At 35.7% G+C, this 27,929-nt stretch overlaps 1 protein-coding gene across 1 annotated transcript in view; it reads left to right on the top strand.

The window, feature by feature from the left end:
- Positions 1 to 15,209: 15,209 nt before the first annotated feature.
- The window catches only part of MALRD1 (MAM and LDL receptor class A domain containing 1), a gene marked incomplete at both ends in the record, with an annotated part of 250,210 nt that continues 237,490 nt past the window's right edge, over positions 15,210 to 27,929 (top strand). The window contains 5 exons of the mRNA XM_084281876.1: positions 15,210 to 15,382; positions 18,724 to 18,854; positions 21,954 to 22,045; positions 22,125 to 22,283; positions 27,718 to 27,811. Of these exons, the coding sequence (XP_084138002.1) occupies positions 15,210 to 15,382; positions 18,724 to 18,854; positions 21,954 to 22,045; positions 22,125 to 22,283; positions 27,718 to 27,811 (649 nt within the window). The remainder of the gene's footprint in view (positions 15,383 to 18,723; positions 18,855 to 21,953; positions 22,046 to 22,124; positions 22,284 to 27,717; positions 27,812 to 27,929) is intronic.

The following is a 27,929-nucleotide window of genomic DNA, read 5'->3' as shown; positions in this document are numbered from 1 at the left end:
CTGATGATTATTGTTATGTTAGTTCAAATGGTGCATAACACTGTGGGTTAATTCCTTCAGTGCTGCAAATTCTACTAATCAGTTTACTTAGCTGAATGGAAGTAAAACTGAATTTTTTTTCTTCCTATTGAGAAACCATAAGACTACAACATGGAATCAGAATAAAATTTCCTTAGTGCTCCTGTACTCCAACAACGAGGGCATCAAGTGAATGCCAGCTGACTTCATATACAGAATCACAAAATCACCTAGGTTGGAAGAGACCTCCAAGATCTGTCCAACCTCTGACCTAACACTAATAAGTCCTCCACTAAACCATATCACTAAGCTTCCTCTGCTTCCTCTGAGCTGTATTATATTTCCAGGATATGTCTGGGAAGTTGAAGTCCCCCACAAGAACAAGCAGTGGTGATTGCACAGCTTCTGCCAGCTGCTTGTAGAACACCGCATCCATCTCCTCATCCTGGTTTGGCAGTCTATAACAGACCCCCACCAGGATGCTTGCCTTGTTGGCCTTCCTGCTGATCCTAATCCATAGGGACTCAACCTTATCATTCCCTGCTTCCATTCCTCTTCATCTCCTAGGTCTCCTCCTGCTGCCCGACAGCGACAGGGTAGGGGGTCCACCACTGCTTGGGGTGTCTCACCTCAGTGCCTTTCCTTCTGGCCTGGCAGGGACTTGTTCCACCAGTCTCTCTCTCGTGTACACTCCCTGATAGCCCTTAACCTCTCCACCTCCTCCTTGAGCTTTGCCACGAAGCTGACCAGGTCATCCACCTGCTCACATCTTGCATACACAGTGTCTCTGCCATCCTCAGATGGCAGCAACAGGCTCAGGCACTCCCTGCAGCCAGACCTGAACTGAGTGGGCAGCCAGTCTGGGTCACCACAGACTTTCTAGAAAGAGCTTTTGGACTAGTGCAGACCATGGCAGTTTATCTATAGGTAGACAGCAGGTAGATGAGCTGTTCTACTGAGTGGGGCGGGATGCTCTGCCCTCTCCAAGCACTGCCTGCTCGCACTGCTGCGCAAATAGCTGCACCATGCCCTGTTTGCCTGTCGGGATCACTGCACTCTTGGCCACTTGTGTGCCCCACCTGTTGCACGTCAGGGGAGGAGGCGCTGCTGGCTCCTCCTACGCCTCATCAGCCACCCTCACGAGGGCTGACGGGTCCTGCCGGCTCACTCGGCTGCCTTGAGTGGCCTCGATGACAGAAAAAAGCCCTGTCTGCCTGGATCCCTCCGCTCCGCTGCAGAACGTGCCTGCCCCGGAGCTGATCGCCTTGGCGAGCCTGAGGCATGATACATGACAGTAATAAAATCACTAACCACAAGTATGAAAGTTTTGAAAAGCTGTGTGAATTTCTAAATTCTGTTCAGAAAATAACTTCACATCTTTCAGAAAAAAAAAAAATGTGAGAAGAAAGTTGACCAGGGATTTAACCATTTTCAGGACAAAATACCTTCCTATGCCTTAGGTTCTCAGTAATCTGCTCACACAAGATAATTTCTTTCACTGAAATAAAACAGCAAAACAGCAAGAAACTAACAGCTTTCTTTTTTTTTTTTTTTTTTTTTTTTTTTTTTTTTCTCACTGTGCTCATCTTGAGTTAAGTATATGGAGATATTAGGTCAAGAAATATGACAATGGTATAAAAATATCTGTACAAATGATAGTATGTCTGTTTTTCATCATTTGTTTTCTTCACCTTTATGTTTAATTAAATAAAACAATAAACAAAAGAAAATGACTTAAAACCTCAAGGAAATAATATGACACATGCAACATATTTGACATAAATGAATTTATTAAAGATTGAGATACAATAAAGAATCTTTCTGTAACTGAAGCAGACAACTAGATAAGGCATTAAATTGAACAAGTAATAAAGAAAAAAAAATCTGTAAGTAAGAGATTATCACTGCATTAATAACAGTCTAAAAATAGAAATGAAAACTTTATCTTATTTTACAAATCATTGTGTACCTGCAAAAATCCTGATGACAGATGTATTCAGTAAGAGCTCAGAAATCTGAAAACATTTGTATTAAACCTATAATCACATAATTTTCTATATTATGCCTGGAATGAGCACAAAGATATATTCCATACTTAAGGTGATTAAGCTCTGCCACCACTGCCACCACCAGTCAAAGCAGATGGGCAAAGTAATTTAAAGCCTGTTAACCCTTCTATTTGCATTAATGTTATGAATTGTAGGGATTGGATTAAAACTTGGTCACACTGTGAAATAAAATATTAACTATTTTATGTAATCAGATAGGTAAAAGAGCCTGTGCATAAAGCAACGGTACTCAACAATATCCAAAACTTAGACAAGCTAAACCACACATGTTAAGAGAGCAGCTACCTGTCCCTCTGTGGATGGGTGGGACTGAATTTGACTGAATGTGTCTCTGAATGTGTCTGTCTCTGAGAGAAAAAGGAGAAAAACTGAGGATATGACCCTGATGAACCAAGCCCAAATTAGAACAAATGTTGCAAACACAGGCCTGAGAGAAACTGGTAGAGAAATTTTATCTAAAATACTGAATGAAAAAGATTTAACATTTAGCATTAACTTTTCTTTTGTATTTGACTCATGATGAAAAGAGGAAAAAAGGAAGAAAAGTGGAAAAAGTTTTGTTTGTTTGTTTTAGGAACATGAAGAATTGGATCAAAAATTGTGTTTTTCAGTGTTATTTGATTGACATCAGTTGGAGTCCTTAGGGCGACCCAGAAGACTCTATTTGGTTTACATCAAGGAACTAGTCTGATAGAATCATAGAATCACAGAATATCCTGAGTTGGAAGGGACTGACAAAGATCATCAAGTCCAACTCCTGGTAACAAACAGGACCACACAAGAATCAGACCATATGTTTGAGAGCATTGTCCAAATGCTTCCTGAACTCTGGCAGGCTCGCTGCCATGACTGCTTCCCTGGGGAACCTTTTCCAGTGCTTGACCACACTCTCAGTGGAGAACCTTTTCCTGATACCCAGCCTGACCCTCCACTGTCACAGATCCATGCCATTCCCAAAGGTCCTGTCGTTGTTCCCAGAGAGCTGAGCTCAGCACATGCCCCTCCATTCCCCTCGTGAAGAAGCTGCAGGCTACCATGAGGCCTACCTCTCAGTCTGCTCTGCTCTGGGCTGAACAAACCAAGGGACATCAGCTGCTCTTCATATATCTTCTTCTGCAGACCCTTCACCCTTTTTGTAGCTTCCTTCAGCCACTTCCTGACTGTTTTATATCTTTTGTATACTGTGATGCCAGCGTTCACTGAGAGTCTGGAAGAAAGAAGAGTTTTAACTGCCTTCATTGATCGTAGAAAGAACTCAATTAACTTAAGCATGTCCATCTGAAAACTTCATGTAATGAAGTTTTCATCATTACATCAGCTTCATGTAATGAAAAGTGTTAAAGAGACTGGGGAGAGTTTGTTCAGACTCACATTCCTACACTAGTTGCATAGTTACTTTTGCATTATGGAAACATGGGAAGAAAGCAGTTGTGACAGATACTCAAAGAAAAAATATTATTTATATAGCTTTAGAAGAAAATACTGAAACTATGTGCCTGAAAGAGAGACATGAAGAAAAGCACAAAAATAGGAAAGATTTTGTGACCCCCGCTTAAATACTAAACTGAGGAGGTATGATTTGAACACCAGCATTTTTCACATCATTGCAAAAGCAGGTTTAGGATTTAAAGTTGGTAGCAGAACAGTACACTGGCAGTATACTGGCAAAGGTAGTTATGTTAGGACTATGCATTAATAGTATACTCATGAATAGATTTGCTGACTTCTGAAAGGCTTGATCCAAAGTATTTTGAAATCAGTGACAGTATTTCCATTGACTGTGCAAACATTACAGAATGTCTTGCGGAGGCAGAGGATGCTTGCAAGACAATTTTTCTGTTTCAGATTTCTCTGTTAAGACAATACATTTCCATTTAAACTGAAGGTAAAAACCCAATATAGTAGGATCTCTTCAGATTCACACAGTGCATAATATGAAAAACAACATTCCCTGTTCATTTATTCTTTCTTTTCCAGCTCATTTAGTTTCCGTCTATAAGCCTATTTGGAGCTTCTATTACACAGTGAATGGTTTTCCAATTTATATCACATTCATTCATATTTTACTTACTTTCAGTAATAAAAAGAATACTTCTTTTGCCTTTAGAGCTTAATTTTTATTGTCATAATTAAGTTCATATCTTAATTCCTCTTGGTTTTATTGGAATTTTAGTTCTGAGTGTAGGAGAGAAGTTGGTTTAGCCTTCTCAGAATTACAATAGGACAGAACTGAGAGACCTCGGTTTTCTACCGAATCACGAAAACAAGTCTTTAACTGCATCTGTTTCATCCAAATCTTCTGTTTTGATCTGCAAGCCTCCCCATGTGACAGGACTTGTTCCACTAGCAGCTTTGACTTCAAATAGTATTTGTGTTCATGAGTAAATCTGGGAACCTGTGTTCCCAGTGCTGCACCGTGTGAACATATACATATACACATACACACAGAAACAGTATTATGAGCTAACACCCACTCCATCCACCACAATTCTGATGTTTGCCAAATCTTCCTTCCTGCGGGTTACTTGTATGTATTTGCATGCACCGTTTTTTCTTGTTGATATCCCTTTTTGTGCTCAAGGTGGCACAGGAGCTGTAGCTATCCTGTTCTCTTTTCAAGTTTTCCCTTGTATTATTCTGTGGTGTTCTGGTACTGGAGCTGGACAAAACCTTGGAGAACGTATAGCTTTTAGGATAGGTGCCAGAGGAAAAATTGCATTTTTCCTAGAGGAAAAATCGCTTTCCCTGGCAGAGGCTAGATTCAACAGAGGTTCAACAACAACCTGATACCCCTGCTTTTCTCCCTCCAAAACTAATGGGATTTAAATTTAGGAAAGTCCAGTTCAACAGCAATTTTAAAGCCTATCTCTGAGAGAACTTTTGACCCAATTTCTACCAAAAGTGATAGACCTTGTTTGCTTCCAATCTGTAATAGTGATTACTAAGAACTATAAGAATAAGGTGAGAAGAAGGTGAAAGATAAACACAGAGTGACACAAATTTGATTTTTGATCTGATGTGATACATTTTTAAAATTCATTAAACTTAGATTTAAACATCAGTTTCACCAAACTGGGCAGGATATTCAAGGTTATTCAAAGGAAGATTAAAAAAAAAGATATCATATTTGCAAAGTGATAAACAAATTCAAAAATATTATAAATCTAAAATACTATTCAAATTATTTTGCTAGGTCCATCTAAAATGAGATCTAGTTTATTTATTTATTTATTTTCTGTGAAATTATAATTTGCAAAAATATTTTTCGAAAACCGAAGATTAGTTTAGTGCTGTTGTTCTTGTAAACTATTTGCACAGAGGCCCATTTCTGTTGCTTTGGAGACATGTATACTTATGTGTGGGTGATTGATATGTTTTCATTTTGTTGCACAGTCCTTTTATTTTGTAAGCGTTTTTATGTGTGAGTGACCATAGGAAGCATGTAACAGTATTATTTAAAATTTCAGAAAGTAATTCTGCTAACAATTAAATTTACTGTATATTACAGCATTGGGAATTCTGACATTGTACACTACTAGCAGAGAAACATTTTCTTCTGTCACCTAAATAACTTGTTTTAATTTACTTTTTTGGACATTTGAACAGAACTCAAATATAACAGCTTTTACCCAAACTGTTTTGTCCATCCTGGCACATTTCTGATTACTTTATTGTTTATTTCATAAGGTGTTGTTATGAGGTTGTCTTTCCAGTCATTGTTAGCATTATTCTCTGTCATTCTTTCTGATTTTAAAAATCTCCTCTCCTTTTCTTTCTCAAATTCGTTCCACTTGTGTATCATTAGGTCTCTGTAAGCATTTTGGTTGCCTGCCACCAGAAACACTCTGTCATTTGTACTTGAATTAAAAAAAAAAAAAAAAAAAAAAGGAAAAAAACAAAAGAAAAAAAAAAGCCTTGTAAGCAATGAGAATTTATGAGAATTTATGAGAATTTAAAGAACAAAACATTAGATAACCTAGTTTTGTATTTTAACTAACTTACAGAAAGACAGAATTTAAGGCAAAAGCAAATTGTTCTGATAATTTGGTCTGACTATCCATAATAATTTCATTCTGTAGTTGTGCATCATTAATAAATATCATTATATTGTTTTTGCATATGGAGGTACCAAGGACTGTAGTCTCCTAAAAATCAGAAATTAGTTATTAGGAACAGACAACTCAGATTTCAGTCTCCTTTTCCCAGCCCCCCAGGTCATATTTTCTTAAATAAATAAATAAATAACATTAAAAAATTCTGTCTATTAAACTGTTGTAAGCCAGTTCCATCAAATAAAACTAAAATAAAACAAATAATAATAATTAAAAAAAAAAAAAAGGCTCTAAAATGTCTAAAATGGAGCCTTGGCTGATGTTGTTGGCAGGTTTTGACTGTTTCTCTATTTAAAATTACAGAGAAAATGCATTTCTAATATTGATTACAGTGTCACAATAGAATTTGACAGAAATAGAATTCCCTTCCTTTAGAGGGCAGGGGAAAAGTTTCCACCTAAACTTACATCTTCAGGACCTCCTCAGAGTTCATATGCACAGGAGATACCATATTGTATTTGATGCGAGCCACCATGGATTTTAGCTTTCTTTAGGATGAATAGCTTTTTGCTCTCTCTTGTTTATCTTTCTAGCACTTAAAATTTAAAATTCATTCAACATTTAAAGTTCATTCAACAAAATTAGACAACAAAATTTAATGTGAATGACCACATAAAAAAGCTGAGGTGGGAATCTGTGTTTTTACCACATTTTATCAATACCTGGGGAAAATGCAATTTTAATTTCATCTAGTAAAGCATTGAGATATAACTGTTTAATAATTTTTTGATTCTATTTCTGAAGTAAATATATATATGTATATAAATATATGTCTCTTGGAAAGGTGAATGCATGACCAAATGAAACCTCTGTTGACGTATTTCTTGTGCGTTTCTCTGTTGAAGTTATGGAGATTATTAAGGGAAACTGCTTCAAAGCACAAGTGCAGCAGTGGCTGAGCTCCATCTCTGTGCTGGTTGGTAAGGAGCTTGGCTCTAACAGGGAGCTCAGCACTGCCCTTCATCCCTTTCATCATGCTGGAAGGGCAAGAAGGATTAATGAGCAATTTGGCAGATTGGTTTCCCCTTCTGTCCTTTTTTACCACTCAAGGCCTGAGTTTGTCAGGAAAGGGCTGTGATTTTCCAGGGCTGATGTGAGCCAATAGATCCCAGAGCACCAGTGGCTCTGGAGGCCTCTGGTCCAGTACTAGTCATGCTTGCTTGGAGGTCACCTTGTGTAATCATTTATATGCAAGCTGCAGACAGAGCTGGGGCTGCATATATCCTGCCAACAGTTTTCGCTGTTAAGAAGCCATTGTCTACCCTGGAGGTACATGTATGATGCTGATTTGCCATGGAAATCAGTCTGTGCTGGTTTGTCCAGGTGTGCCTACACCTGCACAGGCCTGGACACCTTCAGGCAAACAGGAATCACTGCCATGGTCTCTCTGAGTTTTCACCGGAATGCTTTTACTACTAAGATGTCAGAATGCCAAAAAGAAATCAAAGAAAAAATAGGAATTTCTTTAACACTTGCCATAATTGTGGTTTTCCAGCACAAAGTTGTGGGCTCATGCTGCAGGTTGTAGAGAAGGATACAGAGGATAGAAGATATCTGGCTAACTCTCTGATTTGTTGTCTGCCTCCACACTGTCATTCCAAACCTTGGTGGGTATTATTCCTTCAGCCAGGCCTGGTTTTCCTTCTGGAAGTTTGTAGGTACCCTGTCAGTAATCCATTTGCCAGAAGGTTTCCTGAAATAAAGGCTTAAAGAAATGTCTAATCTCTGTCATTGATATTTCCTGCACCTCCATCCAGCCAGCTGCAGGACCTTTCTTTGTTCAGATATTCATTCTCATTTCCTGATTATCATTCTGTATATCATTTAGTATTTAAAAAATTCCTTTAGATTCCAAGTAGAAGTGAAGTCCCTAATTTTATCTGAGGCATTGGTTGATATTATTGTACGCCTTTCAGTCAGGTTGATATATCAGGTTGATATTATTGTACACCTTTCATATGAGATGGGTTATCTATGTCAATCTCATCTCATGGTCTTGGCTTCAGAAATGGCTACAGCCAAATCTGGCAAACTTTACTGTCAACAGTTTGAACAGAAGAACAAAGAAGCTAATGAATGATGAAGTCTGAAGTCAATTGACAAAAATCTAAAGGAGATCTTACATTTTAAACCTCTTTAGAAACTACTATGGGGACATTGCTAACTTGTTCCACATGTAAAGTGCCAATCAGTAGAGTAAATGTTCAGCATGGTACTTGGGTATATTCTGTTTCTTTGGAAAGACGATGATACTTTTTGCAACTCTTTCTGTTATTTGAAAATTTCCATTATTACAGCTTAATTTTAAAGAAAAGTAGAGTAAGTGTACTGTTGCAAACCATTCTGAATTTACTGAGTGTTTCACACCAAGTCACAAAGTTGTCTGTCATTAGATTTTTAAATTTGAAATGCCATTAGAAGTTGTTTTTTCTATACTTAATATAATGTTGAAGATTGGCTATAATGTGTGGATTTACCATATATAGAAAATTATTGACTGTTTGCTATAAAATAATTTCTGCCTGTGAAACATTGCACCTGGTTACTATGTCTTCCACACTTGTAACCTTAGCAGATATTAAGCTATTCAAGTATTTGAGATACTTTACTTTAGTATTAAACATATTTCATACTAAAAATGTAATTTTCTTGCAGTGATGGATGACCAATCATTTATTTATTGTCATGAGGTTTCCAAAACAGAAAGAACATTCCAAAACAGAATTTTAATAAGCATTAAATCAATTAATATCCATTTACTGATCTTTCAAGATTAACTGTTTAGATTAGAGTTCTGACTACCTTCAAGTAGCTATCTTTTGATGTTGATTACTATCTGATTTCTAATCTTGCCTCCTATCTTGTATCCCTAGATTTTCTTGTCTGCAGTGAGTGAGCTTTTTGGTCTCATAAAGATAGGCAGAAGGTTCACTACTAAGTTGTTTTTTTACTGGATTATAGAAATGTTCTGAGTTTCAGTGTTACATAATGTATTTTAAAGCTTTTAAAATTGAAGATTTTGAAATTAATTACCACTGACGGAAAACACCACTCACTTTTTCTTAAAAAGGCTCACAGAATAGCTATGGATGACTTATATGGATGTGAGGATAAAAATGTCAAACTGTTATCTCATTCTTCACCATTTTGTGGTGAAGATTTTTGTTATTATATTATTTTGTTATTATTTGTTATTATACATAAGATTTTTGTTATTAGTGGTAGCACACCAAAGTTACTAAAGTAACTTTGAAAATATACCTAGTACTTGGCTCCTTTTAATTGTTTGTTCTCCTTTTAATTTTTTTGTTTCTCTGCAAAATTTTTCTACTGCTTTAAAAAAACAAACAAACAAACAAACAAAAAAAACAACAAAAAAAACCTTTGCCCATCCTTCTACTTTTCTGATATTCTCTGAATTTGCACTGGTTTATATGTCTTCATTCTCTCTTTACTCCTCCTCTTTCTATATCTCAATTCTTTTTGCTTTTGGGCTGCTCACAATTGAAGTGTTTGTTTGTTGTCCTTTTTAGTTCCCTGTAAGTCTTTTGCTTCTGAGTTGTGTTTTCTTATGTTTCTCAGAGTTATGAAAAACTGTTGTTTTGAACTGTCTTGGGGGAACTGTTCTAGCTGTTAATTGATGAGGGAGGAAAAAAAAGACCTTCTCTTTAGTTTTGCACTTTTTGTTAAGTCTTCATTGCAACACTATTTTCTGTTTCTTTACTAAAAATAAGTGGACACCAACCTAAATGTGTTCTGAAAATTGGGTACTTTTTCATATATGTTCATTGATAACAGAACTAATAGTAATTCTCACTTGTGTTATGCAATTTGCTTCTCACTACTGTTTTAGAGCATTATAAGAATAGAAATGAGCAGCAGCTTCTGCTAAAAATTACTCTCTTATTTGCAGAGTTAGTATACAGATTTTATGCTACAGATGGAGGAGAATGACTTGGAATATCTAAGCAGAAGTTTTAATAAAATTGGAGAAAGCTCAAAAAACAGGAAATCCTGTCAACATGAAGAACAATAGTGTGTGGAATTTTAGAACATATAGAGGAAAATAAGGAATGAGATTAAATATTCTATATTGGAGAAAATAGCATGGAAAACATAATAGTTGAATAGTATAAAACCTTTAAGCCTTTACAAAAGTATCCATATGGCATTTTATGTGGAGTTTTTATATTAAAATATATAAACACTTAATCTAAGATGTATGCATGGCAGGGAAGAAAATAAATCAATGATACACATTCTTGATGAACGTGAATTCTGTCTGATTTATATTTTAATGAACTCTTAATTAATTTATTAGTAAGTCTGCTTTTCTTCAGCAAATTTTCCAGTCAGCCCTACGTATGGCCTGAGGATATAGCGTTAAAGTGAAGAACATAGAATGATTTCCACAGAAAGATAGTAATCAAATGGGTGGAGTTGAACCAAATCACCTGGAAAATTCTTTCTGCGTAGAAATGAAACCTTTATTACAATACAAATGTCTGCCTCTGGTGTTGGAGATAAGAGGAAGCTGCATCAGACCTTGGACTCAGCCTTTAGGCAATGTTGCAGTACTAGTCTACATATCCTGATGAGAGATTTCTTGTATTATGAATTTTTATTTTTTTCCCCTTGTGGATACTGTACCACCTGTGCTTCCTGATATTTAGTTACAGGTATGTGTTGTGTTAATTCTGCTCATTGGAGCTAATGGACAAATCAGAAGTATTGCAGTGATGTATACAGTTGTTCAGTTTGGGGAATTTAAGGGTGAAGAAATCTCCAGAGTCTGGCATCAGATATTTGTTACAAGCTGTCACTTGGACAACTGTTTGATCTACTTAGTTAAGTAATACAATTTTGTCATAAAACTAGTTAGATTTTCCCCCCCATCCCACTATTCCTATTAAAATAGTGCCAGAAGGTTTACATGATTGTCGGCCTAATTTTGTCTAGTTTTCTCAGTCATTTGCCTTGAGCTAACACTGTCCTTTAACTTTTGTAATAATCTTCTCCTTTTCCTCTTATCTCTACTTTCCCTGGGCTTGGGCATGTAAGGCATTTGATTAATACCATTTCCCTGCTCTGAATAAACCAAGTTGATTCAATCTTCTCACAAGGTTGGCTTTTTAAACTAGATGGATCTCTCCATTTTTATCTATTTATTTATTTTAAATTTTATTTTTAAACATCAGTTTGAACATCTTTGATTCATCTATGTAGAAGCTTTGTCAGAACTGGTGTTTTTCAGTGAAAAGTTATAGTTTCAGCAAGTTACTGCTTTCCAAATATTTTCAAAAAGAAAACACCCACAGGTAAACACTTGAAGTGGTTAAACTGTATACTAAATCAAGGTTAACAGAAGATACTGTTTACATGAAGCAAGCTTCTGATTGCATGAGATAATTATTGTGGTAAGGAAACCTGAATCATTTCAAAAGTTCAGCTTTACAAAATATTGATACCCTTCAGTTAATGTAGTAGTACATACCATTCTTAGTTCTCCAGAAATAAAAATATCTGCTACTTATAATATTGTTATGATGATTATTATTATTTTTAATTGTGATTCCTGGAGAGTGGTGAACTTAGGAGTCTCAACTTCACTGGCATTAGTTATTTAGTGGATAGTAGAGTTTGTGTGCTTGAGGAAATAAAAATGAGAATTGGTGTACTATGCTATTTGTATAGCTTTCTAGATACAGTTTTTTTTTTCTTGTTTTCTTTTTTTCTTTTTTTTCTTGACCTTTTGTTAACTAATTCCTTTCTCTTTATTCCTGGGACTTGTCTCTTTCCCCAGTTGTCAAAGAAGTACTTTTCAAACTATTTAGATTGTAAGCCCTTTGATTATTTTCTTTTTTTTTTGCAGAGTACAACACTGGAAGAAAATGATTAATCTGATTGATTTTTCTTCTGCATATTTTTCACCTGATTCTGTTACTGAAAGTCAGATTAGTAAATGAGATATAAACGTAGGCAACTAATTCTGCGTGTTAGAGCATCATGTGATTTGAACAGCTACAGTTTGTTGTAGAAAGATATCTGCTAATGTATATGCTATGGTCTTCTACAGTCTTGCTCAAAAGAGATTGTACTTAATGTAACCAGTTTTACTTTCACTGAACTGGATTCCTTTGTCCCCCACATCTCCTGGGCATATCCAAACCAACCAACCAACCAACCAAACAAACAAACGAAAAAAGCCCCACACAACAAAAGCTTGAATGTATAAATCCAAAAGATTAATTAAGAAAAAATGATTAATATAAACAACTTTTGTTTCAATTTATCTGTAATTTTTATTAAGTAATTAGTCATTTGTTGAACAGTAGTGCAGTCCATCCCACAAATTGGCAACAGAAATTAGATAAAATGTCAAATCGTCTGACCATCCTTATTATAAAATAACATAAGCCTGTTAGGATGCCAAGACCTGAACACCATTCTTTTCTTTAAATAGTGATTAATATCACTGTTCAACTGAGCCACAGTTTTCAAGCTATGACTAATAGCAGAAAGGTTACCAAGCTGTGGCATGTTGAACACTGCAGGTGGTCCCTGAGGCCATGCACTTGCAATTCTCCTTATTGTTAGATCAAGTTAAAAACAGCTAAGCAAGCAAATCTAGAAATGAACTTTTCCTATTGCCTTATTTTTCTAGAATGAACAGTTGCTAAATGTGTTTGGCTTTAGGAAGAAAATGGTGCATATAGTTAAGTGTGTAAATTGTAAAAGCTGAGCATATGACTGGAAGATCATGCTTTTAATTGGCTGTTATTCAAAATGCACTTTAGAGTATTAATTCTGTTTTTGTCTCTGCTTGATTACTCAATTTCAGTTTGTGTTTTTTACTGGCAACAAAGAGAAATAAATGATGGGAGAGGGAAATCCAGAGCTGTCATCAACAATGTCAGTCACAAGTTGTTGAAAATCACTTTGTTCACAAGGGGTTGAGCTGATATGGATGAAGGTCTTTGACATGAAGAAAGACCCAGAAACAAACAAACACACAACAACAACAAAAACAACCTAAAACTGCCAGAAAGCCTCCTGCCAGGAGGGTCTTGTGTGAAAGTTTGTTCCACTTTTGAGCAGAGAGGTGTAGTTTCTGTTTTCCTGAGTAATAAGTTTTCTGCATGACTCCTGCACATAGGAACAGCTGGTATAATCTCAAAGGGAGCTTGGTTCCAGCACTCCACTCTCTGGTATCTAAGCACTGAAGAAATTTTGATGATTGTGAAGAGTAGAATTCTCTTCCACACCTCTATCTTGAATTATTTATCAGTTTATTTTAACAATAACTCACAGTGTGGTATCGTACTAACACTGGAAGAGTGAATGACTTACGGTGTATGTATGAAGCAGTACACATGAATGCATTCCCATGATTTAAGGTCACTATGAATTGAAATATCTGGAGATATCCCAAAACCACTTTTGGCACTCATATGATTTTAAAGCCTGTTAAACTAATTTATTCTACTTGTGTGCAAGGCTTTTAAAATCACTTAGTTGATTCAGGGACAGATGTGGCAAAGTTGAGCAATAATCCTTATATTGAATGCATAGTTTGAATTCGGAAGAGAGCTAATTATTTATTTATCTTCAGTTACACAGTCAGTGCTGAAGATAACCTATGCAGTTCTCCACCGCATGGATAGTTGTCCTTACAAAAATGTAACGTGGGGTTGTCTTCCTCCAAAAGAAAGCAAATGATTTCTTCTCTGAATTCTGCCTTTTTCAGTACAGTGTCTGCTGAGTGTAATGTTTGGAATTTTCTTGTAAACTTCAAGTGATAGTTTCAGCCAGAACATTTACATTTGTTTCTTGTACTGATGGAGTCCTTCTGTGTGGGGATGCTTTTGTAATGCACTTCTCTTCTGTGCAAGCCCTGATGAGCATATAATACTGCAAATCTGTTTACACAACGCAAATCCATTTCTTGACAAATTAAAAGGGAACTCTTGTGTAATATCTAACTATAAACTTTTTTTTCTTATAATTGTACTATTGTAGAACTAGTCATTACTTAAATTATGGGGTGGGGAAAGATTATATCTGTTACTTACTAACTAACCCTGGACAGAGGATTGGAAGGAGAATTTTTCTGGGGTTTGTATGGATATCCCCTAATATAAGGGGTGGTACTTGTGACAGTTTCAGATTGTTCTTGGTTATATTTCTCACTGTTCAAAAGAATTCACATACAATATCCAAGGTATCTCTTATTTTTCTGAAGTTTAGTCATCACTAGCAATAACACAAATACGATTTTTCCAGAAAATACAGAATCTAATCACTTGCAAAATAATCATCAATACACAGTTCATTTATGCAAATTGTGGCTGGACACCTGAGTCTTATTATTATCAGTTGGATACCCTGAATTCAGTTTTTATCTACAGTTGTAGTCCAAGTAAGTACTAGATACCACTTTCAACTATTAACATAATTTATTTACAGGCTTTGAAAATTCTCTTTCTTTCACTATATCAGTCTCTTGTTCATGCAATGCAAAATCAATATCAAATCTCTTAGCTATGTTTCTACATTTGGTGCACAAGCTCTTCATAGGATTTGTAAGCATTTGCCAAATCCCTACGACAAAAGAGAATTCTTTATAAATATTGGTTAGTTAGAATTTGTACTGTTTTCTTTTGTTATTTTCTTATCTCACGTTTGAAAACCATATGCAATAAATTCAGTCAGTAAGTTAATGATACACACTTGACTTGCATAGCATACATCAGAACTTTATAGTCATAAAAAAATGTTATGAAAACAATGTTATAATTCAGTTAAATATTATCCAAAGACACACCAGGTTGAAAGTCGCTGCTTCATAGAAGCCATGTTTCATTTAACTGTGGATTTGGAAAGTGACGTTCTGAAAAAGTCTTTCAGAGATGTGTGGAAACACTTGTTTTTCAAAGATACTTTATGACAAATAATAGACAGATAGCAGCAAATATTTTTCTGAGTGAAAGCTTGGATAGTAGCAAAGCTCATGAACAAATTCATAATTTTTTGTGTGTTATACTGTGTTGCTCTGGCAGATATTCAGTCACCTGCAGGAAGTCAATGCCAATGTGGTGATGGCTCCTCTACTCCATCTGGGGAGCTGTGTGTTTTCACCAACTGCTGTGGAGGCAGCAGTGATGAGAGACAAGGTAAGTCTCAGTGAGCTTTAGTATAAGTGTCATACCGTTCGATAACAACATGGCAGCGGTAGGAACTGGGGGTGGGATTTTTCATGTTAAAAAAAGTATTTGGGAATTCTGCTCCCTGTCTCTCCTTTTTCTTCTCATTTTCTAAGTCTCTGTTTCTTCTTCTTTCAATTTATTTCTTCCTGCTTCAATTTCAGCCTATATACTGCACCTCTTTCATAAAGCTTCGTACTGATATTATGTGTCAAAGTGAGTGTCTCATCATCCATTTACAATTCAGAGGAAATTTAACAAGAATTACTGTTTTCTCAAATCATGATAAAATTTTTTGCTGAAATTCAGGCTTCATAAAATGTATCTGGATCAAGGCATAAGAAAATAAAACAGAATACTTGTAAATAGAGTCAATTATATAAAGATATAAAGAAAAATGATTTTTTTTTTCTTCCTAGAAAGAAGGGGAGAAATTTTCTTGAATTTATGAACTGATAGTCCTAGCTTAATCTTGTAACATTAAGAGGCTGTGAATATGATTGCTGCTGTTTTCCTGAAGGGAATCTAAGCAATGAAAATGCATTTGAACTGATATTGTCTGGGTAAATTTGCATCAGAAATCTACTATTTCAGAACTCTGACTGTAACACAAAATTGTTCTGCAAATGATTTCATATGATGCATTAGATAGTCCTGCTCTCTGAGGACCCTTGATCTGGGGTTCAAAGATCTTGGATTTGTTGAGACTTCTAATTTTAATTAAAAGCTTATGTAAGTTCTCTCATTCACCATGTAACAAAGAAAGCTATTTTATTTGTTGGATTATGGGGGCTTAGCTTTAAATTTAAAGTAGATGATCTTTAGATGTATCTGTGTTTATCTGTGCACACATATTAATTAGAACACGTTAATAATTAATGCATTCAGCCGATATCTGGAAGAACAGCAACTTAAATCCAGATTCCTCAAGTTATGATTGTGTGCCCAGATACCTGGGATTTTTCTTTGACATGATTTTTATCCAAATATAATCCAGATATATGTTAGGAACAGGAGTCTAGAATCATCTCTGGGATACTTGGTTTTAGTTCCTTTGCAAATAAGACAATAGTTAACACCATTTTGTGTATTAATAAACTCTGCAACTTTATTGTGCTGCACTGAAACACTTTAAATCTCACTTTAAATTAGGCCTGTTGAATCTCCTGATGTGTGACTAACATATCTCAAGTTAGTATATCAATTTCTCAAGAGATGGTTATGTTATATTTGCCCTACATAGCTTGAAGCCTTCCTTTTAGTCTTGGTTTCTCTTGGAAAAAGCATTTCCACTAGGCAACACTCAGTATTATGCTTGTAGAATATGTAGGAAGATATGTATTCTTTTATTAACTTCTATTGAAGCTTTTTACTCATTTGTTACCTGAATACTGCTACAGACAAATGCTTAAAATTATAGTAGAATAGATTGTTCCATAGTTCAATTTACAAAAACAGTATCTTATGGTCTGTGTGCAAGACCTAAATACCAAATAATGTTGTATTTAAACTAAGGATGAGGAAGAGGCGTGGAACTAGGATCTGAGTGACTGGCTGTGGATTATGGGGCTGCTTGGATAATGGTCTGGATCGCTCCAGGACAGAAGTTAGCTGTCAAATGTGAAGAGAGAGATCAGGGTGTCAATTTGAACTCTCACCCTGCTGCTACACTCTCTTCTGATTTTGGATTTTTGCAAAGTTATTTTTCTACTTGAACTTCAGCTCTGCAATCTTATGTTCATGACAGGTCCCTGCTGTTTTCTTTGTGCTTTGCTCAGTTTTAAAGATGTTTCTGCACTGAAAATGGATCAAAGATGGAATTTCAGATGTTGCTTTTTTGATGTCATTTTGGATTTCGGATGTGGTTTATTTGTGCTTTGGCACAGCATTGGAAAAGGAGTGGAATAAGTCTTACGGTCTCATTTATTTATTTGTTTATTGAAAACTGAACTGCTATTGCAAAATATTCACTATAAATATTTGAGTATTTTATATATGTCTATTAGTATATATAAACAATTTCTCTTAAAAATATTTTGCCCTCCCAAGTGACATTTTCTATACAGTTACAACTGAAATAGAACCTTAACCTAAGCTTGTTTCTGTGAGACTTTTTTTTTTTTTCCTTAGAGATTATTTTTTACAATTGTTTTATTAACAGGGAATTCTGAAAAAAAAAAAATAATAGGTAAAACATCCCAAGTGTTTCTTCCTTCTGGCCTCTTTCTTTCTAGGCAGTGACTTTATCTTTGTTAATTTATCTCCAAGCTAATTTACATTGTTTTTCTTTCAAGATAAATTTTCTGTAAAAGCGAATATTCTCTTGATATCTTGAAAATTAATCATGAATGATCAAGGAGTTTTTATTGAAAAAGATAGTGTTCTAACTATTTTGTACATCTTGATTTTTTAATGTTTTTATTTCAGTTATGAGAAAAATTGTAAGAGAATATTAAACATGACTTTGTGCATTTCTTGTAATGTGAAGCAGATATGCCTCAGCAGTGTGTGTGCTTTTGATGAACCACTAACGTGCTTCAGCCACTTAAAGAGCTAAAGAATAAAAGCAGCAATAAAATGTTGGTTGATGAATCAGCCAGTCTGCACATTAACTTGACTCTGCAATGCTTATGTGAATTATATCTATTTTCCTCTCTCTCACCTTATAATTAACTGTTGCTGTAAGCTGATGTGAATATGAAAGCTATGAAATTGGACATCGTAGTGTGACTATAAATGCTGCAGTTGCAACTTTATTTAAATTGATTAGTGAAGTGTGTTAATATTACAGAATACACCAAAAGCATTTATAAGGGTCTGGAGTGAGCACTAATTTTCAAGGGAGCGTGAAGGCGCTGTAGCTCTTGTGTCTAACGAGAATCCTGCTTAGACAGCAGATCATTACCTTAGCTTTCTCTGTTGTGTTCAAGCAAAAGCAGATGAACTAAGTTTTTTGCCCTTTTGTTTAGGGTAAAGTTGCAATAAACTTGCTCTTTAGAGATGCATCTAATTAGACTTTTTATTTTTTTATTTTTTTATTTTTAAATCTTTCCACCATTACAAGAAGTGCTTCCAGGAACAGGGCAGGGCAGTCCAGGCAGTTGGGCACAATGCAATTTTCCTTCATGTTCGATGCAATGGAAGAAAGACTATTTGAAATCAAAGGACAGACAAACCTGTCTTTCTCTCCTAGGAATAAATTATGTATTGAGTCTCATACCCTCCTCAGAGAGTTGAGTATGAGTAGCAAGTGATGATAAGAATGTATCTTTCTGTTTCTCGTTTTGAGGTTTGAATTTGCTTGAGTTTAGGTTCCCCCAGTGAAAACTGTGATTTTGAAAATGATCTCTGCAAAGCTCTTCAAGAAGAGAATTTACAGCTTGGATGGATTAGAAGAAATGGTCAATCTAGTGTGGGACCACCATACTCTGACCACAGTGGGAATGACACTGGTAAGAACTCTCATGCTCTTTGAAGGAACCATGGGCTTTTACAAATTATTTACTGTTCTATATTATTTCTTTAATATTGTTACTTTCTTGATAGCTGAGTTGAATTCTGACTCATTTTTTCTGAGATAAGATAGAAAGTTCTTGCCCAAGTTTTTAGGTGTTTATAATCACAATAGCCTAGAATTCCAGGAAAAAGTATGTCATAAGTAATCAGTCATCAAGAGTCACATTTATCTGCCTCAGTGACATTTAGATGTTATGGAGATATCAGGTGATAATGTAAGTCTTGATAGCTGCAAACTTTAGAAACTAGCATTGGGTCCCCTATCTTGAGATGTATTTACATCTATTCTTGGATTTTATTTTATTTTATTTTTTTTGAATTCCCAGAGTGCATGTATGTATGCATCTGTGATCAGCATTATTTTTTCTAATATTTTGAGGGAAAGTGACTGACTGGTTCTGGGAATGGGAAAAAAATCTATTAAACTTCTGCATAGATCAAAAATAATTAACCAGGCAATAATATTGCCCTAGCTGAAGTTTCTTGGGTCTCTTTTTGCTTGGTAGTATATTGTACCAAGAGGTAGCAAAGACCTGGAAGATATTCTTGCCTATATCCAATAGAAGTTTAAACTTATCTTGTGAAGAATGGGTGGGGAGTGGGAAACTTAACTTATTTAGATACCCAAAGCCAGCAAAAGATTGAGAACCATGAGCTTCAAATGTCTGTAAAGGGGCCAGAACTGTTCAATCATTTATATATTGCCAGTTACTTGTTCAGGGTGCTTAGTCACCATTGTAGCTGTCAGGTCTAAATTGGCCTGTAACCATATCTATCTCTTATTTTGATCAGATGACAGAAATCTTCAATAGTTGGGCCTACTCAGCTTAATGAGAGGCTGTGCACACAGACCTGTAGACTGAATGACTATGGAGAATGAAATGTATTAAATTATTTCAGTTTTCTACGAGGTGAATGGCTAAACTATACTTTCATTTCCTGTGAGTGCTGATTCTAATCTCTTTATGACAACTATTCAAGTTTTCCCACTGCTGGAGACTTAACAGACTATGTAATCTTGCTGTGTGTTCTTGCTTAAAGACCAGAAAAGATACTGTATGGTGACAATTAAGCCCCATGACACAGTATTAAAGGGAAGAGTTCCTGCCATCATGATGAGTAATTGCAAACACATTAGCAGAAGAGCAAAGATCACTTGGTAGTTGTAATCCTTTGAAAGCTTATGTAATCATTTACTAGAACCCAGTTGGTTCTCTTTAGCTTTGTTTCTCCTCATGGTTCTTATTTGCACTGATAATGTAGTTGAACAGATTAGTGACAACAACTTTCAAAATCAAAACCAGCAAAAACACTAATTATTTTTTTTAATAATTGAAGCTTGTTATCTGTGCAGAGTTTTAATGTAAAATTACTGTTCAAAGAATTTCTTAAAGTTACTATTTCTAGCCCATCTGTGTAAGATTTAGACTTCCTGTGGTAGGTAAAATCTGATTTTGTTTAAGAGGTTTAAATGCATTTATCCTCAGGAACCAAAATAAAAAAATTCAAAATATCATGGAAGTGAAAAATTGATGAAAGAGATTGGTGTCAGGGAGAAGGTCCTAGTCCACCAATCCACCATGTGTTGTGAGTAGGAAGAATATCCTTGAGGCTGGCAGGCTCCAAAAGTGTTGACTGAGTAGTCATGAAAGGTCTAAAATCTAGGGGAGTGCAGCCACTGCACTGTTAGCAAGTTGCAAGATGTTTCCTGGGGTGTGGGGTGAGAGTATGGGGGTTCAGCTGCCTTTAGTACTGAGGTGGTGTTATGGTCCTTTGTCAATGACTTTCTGCTTGCACTCAAGGATGAGAAGTCAAGGTGTGTGGTTTTATAACTGAATTACTTAAAAATTCCAGCTCTTTGTTTCTGTAGATGTCTTTAGGACTTTTTTTTTTTTTTTTTTAATTTCAATCCCAGTTCTGTTTTTTTTTTTCTTCTCCTTTCTTCATTTTTTCCTTTCCTTTACATATTAATATTAAAAGACAACAATTTACCTGATATTTGGGAGTTTGGGAAGGATGAGAGAAGGAAAAGGAGGGAAAAAAAAATAAGTCAAGTGAGGTTAAGTGTTTTCTTTCCTCCCTTCCTTCTACTATAACAGTCCTCCCTTTTTCTTTCCTCCCTTTCTTCAATTATAACATCCAACACCTCTGAAATCATCCAGTTAAGGAAGAGCAAAATTTTCACTAACAATATCTGGTATCCTAAAATGGGGAGTTCCCCTCCATCTGTTAGAAGATCTAAAACAATCATGCCAGAAAGAGATGTAGTGACAACCACATTTCACTTGATCTTGTTGACCATTACTCATTCAATTAAAACAGATACTTTATTTGGACTTGTTTTGTAATGTAATGGTACTGTGGAGACTGAGAACAACCATTCCTTCATATAAGGGCCATGTATGGAGATAGCACAACAACTGTGAGGAAATTTCCTGAGTGGCCAAAAAACATACGTATGTCCTCTGGAAAAGAGGAGTGCCATAGCTTCCTCTCCATCTTTCACCACCTCTTTAAAAGCATGATCTGCTGTAATAAATGTCTTTTGTAGGTCACAATAGTTTGTTGTTTAAGTATGAAATAAGCAAACTGTTCAAAACTTTAAGCCCTTTGATCAGTTTACTGAATTAGTCTTAGGCTTGTCCTAAAATTTTGCACTTACTGAGAATTCAAGCTGTCAGCATATAAAATATTTTGGAAGCCTAACTGAAATTTCAGCCAGAAAATAGAGAAGTGTTATATCAAAATTTAATATGAACAAAAGCTTGGCACACAACGGCTACAAATGTGTTATGAATCTTTTCTGGGGAAAAAAATCTAGTTAGCTTTTTAGTCACCAATTCATACTGATTACGTCTTTTTCTTTTATATAGTGCCTTTTATATACAGTTTATATAACTATATATACATATATATACACACATATATATACATACATACATATATATACATTACGTACATATATATACATTAAATATATATATGTAAATATTTTTCATGTACTTATAAGGTTTCCATTTTATTCTTTTTACCAGCTTATTTCCTTTCATTGTCCTCTGAAATGCGATCTTCTGCAGTTTTAAGGACCATTGTTTTCCTTCCAACTGACCAAGAACATGTTTGCCAGGTATTTTGATACATAGTCTTTGTATTTCATTGTTCGTCACAGTACTTCCCTGGAATAATAAGATTTTTTTTTGTCCTAGATTACATTTCATTATTGGATCAGTCAGGGTGGAACACTGATGGTGGGACTTCAAAAGCACTCTGAGGATGCAGTTAAAAACATCTGGAAAGATTCAGGAGAACTGCAAAATCAGTGGAAAGCAAATACCATCACAATCAATAACACTGAAAAGTTTGAGGTGGGTAACTTGAGTTGACTGTAAATTGAACCTGGTAAATGGTTTATAAGTGTGTTTTCTAATTAGACGAATCTAAATATTTTGTAAATGGAAAGCATAAGACAAAGCAGAGAGCACATTTGGAAGCTTAGAATTGGCACTACCAAATACCGCTTGTTCTGATGTCTTGGTGGTATTAAAGCTAAATGCCAAACGTAATTTAAACAATGCCTCATTGTATTATAAATTATCTACCTGCCCATAGAAGTGATATACTTGGGATCTTAATTTTCAATACACTATGCACTTAGGCTCAGTCTAACTGTATTGTTATATATGAGATTTAGTTTATAAATGTGTTATCTATGAAATACTATTCTATACTGGAAGATACTGCTCTATAGAGATACTTAACTATTCATTGTAGCTTTGTCCTTTATCACAGAACACATGTACATTTATATTTTGCTCAAAGTTGCTGAAAAAATAATCCAAGTCTCTTAGATTATTACAATGTTTTTACATGTACATTTACACAAAACATTAGAACAATAAATATAACAGGGCTATAATATGGACAATGTATAATCTTTATTATGCAAAATACTGGAGGAAAAGTTGGGAGCAGACAAAAAAAATCAGAGACATTTCCTTCTACAGTAGTTACTGTGAAGAGTTGTTTAGCATACAAACCCGAAGGCATGAAGGCAAAGCCTTATTTCAGTAAATCATAAGAATAACATAATTACTTGACATGCAGAGGTAACATTATGTTAAAACATCACACAAGTCTGGCTTTTCAAAATATTACTTGCCTGCTCAGCCCTGACTAAGTATGTATGCTACAAAATATGTGCAACTCACTCAAGTATCAGTATTGTTACCTGTTGATAACTTACCTTTATCTGATAAAAGTGGATGTTTAGCGATGTGAGATTGTATTGGAAGGATTTATTTCTATATTTACTTTTTCATTCTTCATACTGTTTAGAAAAATGACTGGGTCTGGGAAATGACTGGGACTGGGTCTGTCAATATAATATTCAGTCTTTCTGCCTCTAAACTGCTGGATCAAATCCTAATTAGATTATGGCTTGCCAACCTTATTATCATTTGGCCTCTGAAAAGTGAGTGGATAGGCACAGCCAGCTTTAAAGAGGCAGTTTTCAAACTTTCCACAATAATCATTACCGTTGTCTGAAGAAACAGACAATGCTGGGCACCTCACCAAACACAGAGAACAAAGCTGAGCAAACTTCCTTCTTTGGTTGCAAGTTTTCCCTCCAATGACAGCTAGCAAGATGCTGGTCATGCAAGTGGATGGAATTTATTTACATTTCTGAAATTGTTTTTTGTTTTGTTTTGTTTTGTTTTGTTTTCATTTATGTATTTTTTTTCATCGTAGCCTTACAGGGCTGTCTGTAGCATTTTTCAATAAAAAGTTTCCAGTTATGCACAAATTAACTTGGAAAAAGCTCTTGTAATATAATTAATAATTGTGCAGGTTTATCACACCAGCATGGAAAATTCCCATTGCAGTGGAAATATTAGAAATATAATTTATTTTCTGTTCCAAACTAGCAAAATAATCAAAGTCTTTAACCTTGTCATGGCCTGACATTTAATCTCTCTCAATAAATTGTCATGTTCATTGAATATTTTGATTATACTTTCAGATTTCTTACTTAGAAAATTTCTTAGTAATGATTACATTTTCTATGGGAAAAAAATGAATAGCAAACAAGTACCTTTCTGTGCAAAATATTTTTTGAAATACAGTGCTTGAATATTTTTCATCAATTTTTCATGCACAATAGAGGTGAGATTTTAATTAAAACCAGCCTCAGCTGCTTATTTACTTTCCCAGCTTTTGGTACGGACTGTTTAATACCTTTTGCCTCTTCCTCCTTCTCATCAAAACAAACAAACAGAAAAAATATTGACTGTCTTTACAGGGTAGTGTTTTGGTTTTTTGGCTTTCAAATATTTCCACTTATAGGGAATTCTGAAACATGAAGATTATCACTGCTTTAATTTTCCAGCACAACCCAATCTCGCTATATCTGTTTTGGCTGGTTTATGGAGAACTAAGTTCTGGTTTGCTCTCCTAAACTACTTTTACTCCCTTTTATTGAGAACAAACTTCTGCTTCACAGATTTGAACAACAGAAAAGGTTTTGGACTTGAGGGATTCTATTCTGTTTGTGGTCATTTCCTGTCTTTAATCTTGGTCTTTTCTGCTGCAATGGGAATGTTTTGGGAAACCCTGCTTGTGTCAGACATTCACGCTGTATTTGCTGCTAATGGAGCTGCAGCACTAATTTGTTCTGACAGCCATAGAAATGGTGTATTTATGTAGCACTTGTTAATTACTGTTACAAGCAAATGCTGTCATTAGTAGATATTTTCATCACAGACTTCTGGACTGGAGAGCTCTAGAGTTTGTTTGAAAAGGAAAACTGAACAGTCTTGCTCAAGTGTGGATAGGAAATGGTTTGGTTATTACTAGATTGTACCCCTGGTTATCTGCTGGTAAAGCCATGGTAATTTATTTATTTTTTTTTCTTTAGACTCAGGAAGAGATGGATGTGTCTAGCATTTCTGTCATTGAGGAAGTGGGGAAGTTAAGACATGATGAGGAAAAAAATAGAAATGGCACTTCTCTAGTGAGATGGGATCAGAGTTGCAGTGCTGACTCTGTTCTCAATCCAGTCAATAGTTAGCCTTTCACAGACTTCAGGGCATCTGGCTCCACTCCTATGGTTAATTGCCTTTAATAGAAATAGATATTTTCTTTTATCCTTGGAGAAACTTCCCTGGGCATTCAGAGCATCAGGATGTGTATATCTCTGATTGTACAATGCCAGGATAAATTGATTTTGCAGGCTGAAAAACCTTTTGCACAGGTCAAGTACACACTAAAACAACACACACACAATTCTTTTGCTGAATTGTGTAATCTTGTAGAGTGAAATAGTGTACTGTTGATGATAAAACCTGCATTTTACCTATAAATTCTGGAACAATTCCTTACCCTCAAAGGATGCACAAAATTACCCACAAAGTTTAATGTTTTAAAAGTTGTTACTTAGATAATTCTGTACATTCACTATTAAGAGCTAGATTGTGCCTCTAGGTAGATTGTGCCCCTAGGACTCAGGAAAAGCCTAGAGTGGTAATATCTAAAGAGATGGCTAGGGAATCATTTAGAGAATGTTATTTGTATGTTTAATTTTTGGGGGTATGTGTGTTTTTGTATTTTACTTGCACCCCTAAACTAGAAAGCTAGGTTTCAGAGACTTCTTTTAGTTGTCAGTGGTGTCGCGTTAAGGGGTGTAGCTGATTAACCGTTACGGGCCCGGTCGGATTCAGAGTACTGAACCAGTCGGACATTCACCAAAAACACCTTAACCGTCTGGGGGTCCCATCAGACATTCACCATCAACGCATTAACGGTCTGGGGGTCCATTCAGACATTCACCAAAAACGCATTAACCGTCTGGGGGTCTGTTCAGACATTCACCAAAAACGCATTAACCGTCTGGGGGTCTGGTTGGATTCAGAACACTGAACTATCACGGATAACCACCCTTACCCTAGTTGCACTTAATGAGAGCTATCACAATGCAATCAAGTATGGTTTATTACAGCAACAGATAATCAGGTTCTTTTGGATTGCCAGCGATAGTGACTGTCTTCAAAAGCAAGCTAGTATGCATGAAATACACAGGTGTTATAGGTGTTATAGGTGTTACAGATGTTATAGATGTTACAGGTGTTACAGGTGTTACAGGTGTGCAGCCTAGAAATAAATGCATTAAAAGGATCAAAGACTCTATAGAGATTTATAAGCAAATATTCAGATCTCACCCAAAGGCGTCCCAATGGGGGGGGGAGAGAGGGTCAGCCCGTCAACTGATCCCAGGAGTCAGGAGGTCCTAAGGATGTTGTATTTCCTTGGGATGGTATCTCCCCTGACGGTGGTATCTTTCCTGACATCCCCTCTCTCTTGGGCCAATTTATATTATTTTCTATCTTTTAGGTGGAGCTTGAGTGGCTCTAGTCAAGCATATCTTAGTTATGATTGGTGTAAAGTTTTCCCGTCTCCGTTTAAAGTAATAGGCTCCGAGAAATTCAGGGCGCATGCTCAGTGAGGGGTGGTCGCACCTTGGAGGCGGGTAGCTTTTGGGATGGAGGTGTGTTTTGGTATTATAGTGATATTATAATGAGCAAAAAGTACACTAGGGTACAGCATTTGTCAAAACATGACAGGTCTTTGGCTCAGGGTGGCAAAAAGTGCAGCTTTGTGCACAAGAACAATCGAGGCCCCACCTGGTTACAGAGCCCAGCCATGGTATCTCCACTCCACTCTACGCTCCACGCTGTTCCTTAGAGCTAGCACACCAAGTTTCCCCAGCGCGATAGCATCTAAGGTTGGGAGCCTAGGGAACGCTCAGGTAATGCAGTTATGCCCTACCCTGAAAGCCTCTTCAATGCTGTACCGTTTCCTTAAAAATGTGAATGTTAGTTTTATTTTCCTAGTTACTTCAGGCATTTACACCACAAGTGGAAAAAGAAGGTAATTCAGAGCATGAGACTAATTTATTGAATTATCCTGTAGCACAGCCTATCTTCATACATCTATGCTTGCCTCTAACATTAAGCACTATAAATCATTGCTTCTTCCAAGGACTGTGGTTGCTCAATCCTCTTCTAATTCACTACACAAAAACTGATGAATTGTGGTATAGTCACTACATTTACTAAAGTAGACAGAAATCTGTCCTTAAGACAGAAATGTTGACTATTTGTAGCTTCATCTATATGGAAGGCTTTGTTAGGAAAAGTATCGCTGTTGTATTATTAGAGCAGAATAACTGTTAAGTTTTGCTTTTCAGAGTACTCCTCAAGGTTTGTTTTGGCTAAAGCCTTGTTAATGAAAGGTTTCTGACTGAAATAGTGTTTGATGCCCTGGCTTTAGTACAGGTCTCTGATAAATTTTGAAAATAACCAGGAAAGGTTCATGTTTCCAGTCTCAGGGGAAGAATGGTTTGATAAAACACAACACTCTCAATTTCCTAAATATTATGATCCCTGCTTAGGTTTTAATGTATTTTGTTGTGGTTTCTAGATACTTCATTTTAATTGCAACTTCATTCTTGATTTAGATGATATATCTGTGCTGACAAGCCACAGATATGTGCAAAAGCCACTAAAGTAATTCTCCAAATTCTCCAAATCTCTATGACTCGAGTTCTTGTTTCTAATGGAAACCATATAGACAAGACTGAAGTATCTTGGAAGGTGGTTGGTAGTTTTTTTTTGTTGTTGTTGTTTTGTTTTTTTTTTCTGTTGTTTCTTTGTTTGATTGGTTAGTTTTAGTTTTGATTTTGCCCCCTTCATCTATTGCACTGGTAAATACCATTTCTTGTTGATTTGCTGTTAAATTCTGTAGGTTGTCTTTCGGGCAATGGTGGAAACCCAGAGGCAAAATGCAATTGTTGCAATTGATGATATTTCTTTCAGTGAAGGATGTTCTCCAGCATTTGGTAAGCATACTTTTTTTTTTTTTTCCTTTTTCTTTTTCCTTTTTTTTTTTTTTTTCCTGGAAACGGATAATTTTGCTTTGTCTTTCCCTTTGATTAGAATACAAACACAAAGAGAACC

The sequence above is a fragment of the Netta rufina genome, assembly GCF_964035555.1.
Source record: "Netta rufina genome assembly, chromosome: 2".
NCBI lineage: Eukaryota > Metazoa > Chordata > Aves > Anseriformes > Anatidae > Netta > Netta rufina.
Note: the sequence above shows the minus strand (reverse complement) of the source record. Positions and strands in the feature narration are given on the sequence as shown.